At 34.9% G+C, this 7,500-nt stretch overlaps 1 protein-coding gene across 3 annotated transcripts in view; it reads right to left on the reverse strand.

Moving 5' to 3' along the window:
• Nucleotides 1–7,500, reverse strand: part of ctsc (cathepsin C) — a 41,840-nt gene that overhangs the window by 32,860 nt on the left and 1,480 nt on the right. For all 3 annotated transcript variants that reach the window (XM_061925873.1, XM_061925872.1, XM_061925874.1), the window contains exon 2: nucleotides 1,992–2,137. In XM_061925873.1, the coding sequence (XP_061781857.1) occupies nucleotides 1,992–2,137 (146 nt within the window). The remainder of the gene's footprint in view (nucleotides 1–1,991; nucleotides 2,138–7,500) is intronic.

The following is a 7,500-nucleotide window of genomic DNA, read 5'->3' on the forward strand; positions in this document are numbered from 1 at the left end:
TGGAAGTGAAATGTTTGAATGTCCAGGGTGAGAGGAGCGTGTGGATGTTGGAACGCTTCAAATCAGATGAGAAATGGGGGATATGGAGAGTTTTGTATTTTGTATATTGCCCATTCATTGTCAATGGGGAGATAATTCCTAGAAATTTCGGGAAAACCGGGAATTTTGGGAAAGGGAAAACACGTTTTGCGTTTGATGTATGGGAAGAGTAGTGAGAGTGGATGGTTGAAAAGTCAGAATCGGGTTTGAATATGGGGAATTGCAGAACTATGATATGTCCATTCATTTGAATGGGAATTTCCTGGAAATTTGGGAATTCAGGGAAAACCGTGAATTTTTTTAATAGAGCACAGATGTCCTAGATGATATGAATAGGTTGGTGTTGGAATCGGAAGTTTACATTTGTATTTATTTATTTATTTAATTTATATTTGATAATAAAACATATATATATATATATATATATATATATATATATATATATATATATATATATATATTTATATATATATATATATATATATATATATATATATATATATATATATATATATATTTTTGTTTTTTTTTTGTTTTTGTTTTTTGTTTTGTTTTCAAATATATATATATATAATTATTATTTTTTATTATCTAAAAAAAATGTTTAATTAAAATATAGCTGAGGGGATGATTAAAATCAGAGGAAGGTTACATTTTTATTTATTTTATTTATATATATATTTGTTTTATTATCAAATATAAATAAAATAAATACAAATGTAAACTTCCTCTGATTTTAATCCCCTCAGCTATATTTTAATTAAACCTTTTTATTTTTTAAATAAAAAATAATACAAATGTAAACTTCCTCTGATTGTAATCCCCTCAGCTATATTTTAATTAAACCTTTTTTTAATAAAAAAATAAATTATTATATATATATATATTTTTTTTTTTTCATTATCAAATATAAATGAAATAGATAAATAAATACAAATGTCAACTTCCTCTCAGCTATAATTTAATGAAAACATTTTTATAATAAAATTACAACAAATTATATATATATATATATATATATATATATATATATATATATATATATGTATATATATATATATATATATATAAAAAATTCATTATTTTTTTTTTTTAATTAAAATATAGCTGAGGGGATTAAAATCAGAGGAAGTTAACATATTTTTCTCCTGCTCCTTATTTTCCATCAGTCATAAATTTAATAAATAATCATCAACATCGATCAATACAATATATAATCGATATAATATAATATAATACATATATATGTTGTATATATATATATATATATATATATATATATATATATATATATATATATATAAAACACATGTTATATGTATATATATATATATATATATATATATAACACATGTTATATATATATATATATATATATATATATATATATATATATATATATATATATATATATATATATATTTTTTTTTTTTTTTTTTAAATTAATATTATATATATATTTTTTAATTAGAATATAGCGGAGGGGATTAAAATCAGAGGAAGTTACATTTAAATTAAAAACATAATTTTCTCCTGCTCCTTATTTTCCATAGGTCAAAAAATAAATCAATAATCATCAATAATGATCGATACAAAACACTTATATCGTGAAATAGTTTTCAGCCGTATCGCCCAGCCTTATCTAGACTAAAAACTTTTGACTGGCTTGAACCATTTGACACTGAAAAATACAATTAAATCAACTCAATAGTAATAAAGAACTTAAATGGATCAGCAACATTAACAGGAGCACAATAAATAAAACACTTTCCCCTACAAAACTAAACAAATACAACAATTTGTGCAGGTTCAATGCTACAAAATGCACACGGGATATGAAGCATGATACTGATAAAGCATGCTCCCCGCTACTTGAGAAGAAATCCCAAATGGCATGTATTGCTGTTCAATATTTAGTTTTGCAATAAAACAATAGGACTTGTCTTGTTTACCTTGAAGAAGGCAAACCACTTGTAGCCGTTGATGACCACCTCAAAGCCCTGGTTGTAAACCAGAGTGAAGAAGCCCAGGTTTCCCACCTCGTCTTTGGCCACGGAAAGTTTCTCCAGCGTCACCGCCATCGTGTTCTCGCTTGTGGCTGCAAAAGACAAGAACACAAACGTATATTTCCAATGATGTTACATGGTAATGACCCACTTTCACTATTAAACATTTAGTGTAGCAGGAAGCGTTAAAAGATGCTAAAAGATGATTTCAACTAAAAATAGCAGCAGAAGTAACACAGGTGTTGTTTTGAGTCTTGGTGTCATGTGACTGTTTTGACACGGACAACTATTTATAGCGGAGTGTACAACTCACTTTGATGTATTTTGTTGAACTGAATTATTGATATTTTTAGGCTATATGAAATGTAAACCTTTAATTTGAAATGGATTTTCCTGTGATTACAGTCCTCTCAGATATGAAGGCAGGAAGGAAACGTCAACACAATAGTGCACAAAGTGCACAAATGATAGGATATATATATATATATATATATATATATATATATATATATATATATATATATATGTCTTAATAAGGTTATCCAAAAAATAGTGCTCGATACCGTAGTAGAGCGCAATATATGTATGTGTGGGAAAAAAACGGCCTACGGATCACGATTGAAGCCAACAAGCAAACCGTCAACTACCTCGACGTCACTTTCAACCTGAGAAATAACAGCTACCAACCATTCACGAAACCCAACACAACACTCCAATACGTGCACCATGACAGCAACCATCCACCCACCACCACGAAAAGAATACCTACCGGAATCAATAAAAGGCTATCGATGCTGTCATCTAGCAAAGCTGAATTTGACCAAGCAACCCCCCCTACCAAAAAGCCCTTGATGAAAGCGGATACAATTTCACCCTCACCTATGAACCCACGCCAGGAAACCAGCCAAAAAAGAACAGAAAACGAAACGACATCATCTGGTACAACCCCCCATACAGCAAAAACGTCTCAACTAACATTGGCCACAAATTCCTCAATCTGAATGAGAAATACTTCCCCAAAGGCAACACCCTAAGAAAAGTATTCAACAAGAACAACATTAAATTGAGCTACAGCTGCATGAACAATATACGACAAATTATCTCAAACCACAACAAAACAATTGCAAATGAGCCGTCGGCCCCCGGACAGAGCGACCCCAAAACCAGCAAAGGCTGCAACTGCCGCAAGAAACCTGATTGCCCTCTAAACGGGGGGTGCTTACAAACATCAGTTGTTTACCAATCTAAGGTAACACGCAAGGACATTAACACATCCGACACATATGTAGGATTAACCGAGGGAGAGTTCAAAACCAGATGGAACAATCACAAGGCTTCTTTCAGGAACCAAAACCTGCGGAATACCACAGAACTCAGCAAACACATTTGGGACCTCAAAGACAATAATGTTGAATATTCAATAACATGGCAAATTCTTGCATCCAGCACACCTTACAATAGTGGTAATAAAAGATGCAACCTATGCTTGAAAGAGAAACTGTTTATTATTTACCGTCCAGACCTGTCATCCCTCAACAAGCGCAGCGAAATTGTAACAGCATGCAGCCATAGACGGAAACACCTCCTAGGTAACACATGAGCCAATCACCACGCCCCTAGGCCAGCCTGTACCCACCCACTCTGTGCCCTATATAAACCATGGTATGCGAATGCTCCCATTAAAATCTCCTGATGATTGAGGGTACCCCCCCTCATGAAACAGGCCTGTAGAGATGAAATAGTCTTGTGATTTTTTTTCCCACACATACATATATATATATATATATATATATATATATATACACATATATATATCAGTGACGTGCGGTGAGGTTGACGGCTGGTGAGGCACTGACTTCATCACAGTCAGATTTACAAACATATGAACCCTAAAGAGTATCTTATTCACCATTTGATTGGCAGCAGTTAACGGGTTATGTTTAAAAGCTCATACCAGCATTCTTCCCTGCTTGGCACTCAGCATCAAGGCTTGGAATTGGGGGTTAAATCACCAAAAATGATTCCCATTTAACTTTAACTTTACACATACAAACTGTAGCACACAAAAAAGCACATTTAATTAAAAAAAACGTTATTATGGTCTTACCTTTACTTAGAAATTAAGTCCATGCGCCGCAACTAAAGCCCTCACTTCAACTTTCCACGTGCAAGATTGAATCTATTAAAAAAAGTGTAACCGAGGGTTTATAAATGTCGCCTATACTGTATGAAACTACAAAATAACAAACACGGAGGCTCCAGTTTACACGAGGACCACTTTATCTACCTTCTTTCAAAATCCTCCGCAACGTGACATCACTTCCGCTCTTAGCGCCTTCAAAATAAGAGCTCAAGGCATATACTGTATAACAGCGCATAACAGGAACTTAACATCACAAAGAGGAAAGCCCATGAAAATAGGTTACAAAAGTTATTTAATAAGAAGCCAAAAAGTGCAAAAACAATAATGTTCGTGTTGGAGGAGTTGTGAATTAGATACACCTGCAGTCTGCAGGTGTACCTAATGTTGTGGCCCTGCAGTCATTCACAACTCCTCCAACACGAACATTATTGTTTTTGCACTTTTTGGCTTCTTATGAAATAATTTTTTTAAATAGATTCAATCTTGCACATGGAAAGTTTAAGTGTGGGCTTTAGTTGATATAATAATTCTACGGCGGGGGCGCAGGAGGCGGGATTACTGGAGCCTCAGCCAGTGCGTCTTTTGCAGCCGTTTTATGATCGCTCAGCACAAGAAATACGTTACACACATACAGTTGTTGACAAAATACACTGTACATTATATACCTCAGCTAACTAAACTATGAAAATGTATAATATAATTCATATAGCAATACGGTCTCACTGCACAGCAGGCCAGCAGTTAAAGTTAAAGTTAAAGTTAAAGTACCAATGATTGTCACACACACACTAGGTGTGGCGAGATTATTCTCTGCATTTGACCCATCACCCTTGATCACCCCCTGGGAGGTGAGGGGAGGAGTGGGCAGCAGCGGTGGCCGCGCCCGGGAATCATTTTGGTGATTTAACCCCCAATTCCAACCCTTGATGCTGAGTGCCAAGCAGGGAGGTAATGGGTCCCATTTTTATAGTCTTTGGTATGACCCGGCCGGGGTTTGAACTCACAACCTACCGATCTCAGGGCGGACACTCTAACCACTAGGCCACTGAGTAGGTAGCCGAGTCCGGAATCCATGTTGAGGCACTGAGTGACGTGCCTCAACTGGCTGCTGTTCACTGCACCGTCTCTTCTCAGTATTTGAACGGCAAATGTGAAAATTCAGCGATTTTGAATAAAAATAATCCAAAACTGGTGAAGTTAAATGGAAAATAACTTTATAGTATAATCACTGGATACATATAACAATTTTTTTTTTTTCTCTTTTTACATTTTTTTTCTTTCCATGATGGCAGGTGAGGCCCTGCCTCACCTGCCTCTAGTGACTGCACGTCACTGATTGATATATATATATATATATATATATATATATATATATATATATATATACACATACACATACACATATACAATCCCCGTTTCCATATGAGTTGAGAAATTGTGTTAGATGTAAATATAAACGGAATACAATGATTTGCAAATCATTTTCAAGCCATATTCAGTTGAATATGCTACAAAGACAACATATTTGATGTTCAAACTGATAAACTTTTTTTTTTTTTTTGCAAATAATCATAAACTTTAGAATTTGATGCCAGCAACACGTGACAAAGAAGTTGGGAAAGGTGGCAATAAATACTGATAAAGTTGAGGAATGCTCATCAAACACTTATTTGGAACATCCCACAGGTGTGCAGGCTAATTGGGAACAGGTGGGTGCCATGATTGGGTATAAAAACAGCTTCCCAAAAAACGCTCAGTCTTTCACAAGAAAGGATGGGGCGAGGTACACCCCTTTGTCCACAACTGCGTGAGCAAATAGTCAAACAGTTTAAGAACAACGTTTCTCAAAGTGCAATTGCAAGAAATTTAGGGATTTCAACATCTACGGTCCATAATATCATCAAAAGGTTCAGAGAATCTGGAGAAATCACTCCACGTAAGCGGCATGGCCGGAAACCAACATTGAATGACCGTGACCTTCGATCCCTCAGACGGCACTGTATCAAAAACCGACATCAATCTCTAAAGGATATCACCACATGGACTCAGGAACACTCCAGAAAACCACTGTCACTAAATACAGTTGGTCGCTACATCTGTAAGTGCAAGTTAAAGCTCTACTATGCAAAGCCAAAGCCATTTATCAACAACACCCAGAAACGCCGCCGGCTTCTCTGGGCCCGAGATCATCTAAGATGGACTCATGCAAAGTGGAAAAGTGTTCTGTGGTCTGACGAGTCCACATTTCAAATTGTTATTGGAAATATTCGACATCGTGTCATCCGGACCAAAGGGGAAGCGAACCATCCAGACTGTTATCGACGCAAAGTTCAAAAGCCAGCATGTGTGATGGTATGGGGGTGCTCTAGTGCCCAAGTCATGGGTAACTTACACATCTGTGAAGGCACCATTAATACTGAAAGGTATATACAGGTTTTGGAACAACATATGCTGCCATCTTTTTCATGGACGCCCCTGCTTATTTCAGCAAGACAATGCCAAGCCACATTCAGCACGTGTTACAACAGCGTGGCTTCGTAAAAAAAAAAGAGTGCGTGTACTTTCCTGGCCCGCCTGCAGTCCAGACCTGTCTCCCATCGAAAAATGTGTGGCGCATTATGAAACGTAAAATACGACAGCTGTTGAACGACTGAAGCTCTACATAAAACAAGAATGGGAAAGAATTCCACTTTCAAAGCTTCAACAATTAGTTTCCTCAGTTCCCAATCGTTTACTGAGTGTTGTTAAAAGGAAAGGCCATGTAACACAGTGGTGAACATGCCCTTTCCCAACTACTTTGACACGTGTTGCAGCCATGAAATTCTAAGTTAATTATTATATGCAAAAAAATAAATAAAGTTTATGAGTTTGAATATCATATATCTTGTCTTTGGAGTGCATTCAATTGAATATGGGTTGAAAAGGATTTGCAAATCATTGTATTCCATTTATATTTACATCTAACACAATTTCCCAACTCATATGGAAACGGGGTTTGTAAATATACACATATGCATACATATATATAGTGTGAGTGTGAATGTTGTCTGTACATACATATATATATATATATATATATATATATATATATATATATATATATATATATATATATATATATATATATATATAAATATATATATATATATGTGTGTGTGTGTGTACAGACACCATTCACACTCACACACTATATATATATATATATATATATATATATATATATATATATTTCACCCTCACCTATGAACCCACGCCAGGAAACCAACCAAAAAAGAACAGAAAACGAAACAACATCATCTGGTACAACCCCCC

This window comes from Nerophis lumbriciformis, linkage group LG30, assembly GCF_033978685.3.
Source record: "Nerophis lumbriciformis linkage group LG30, RoL_Nlum_v2.1, whole genome shotgun sequence".
NCBI lineage: Eukaryota > Metazoa > Chordata > Actinopteri > Syngnathiformes > Syngnathidae > Nerophis > Nerophis lumbriciformis.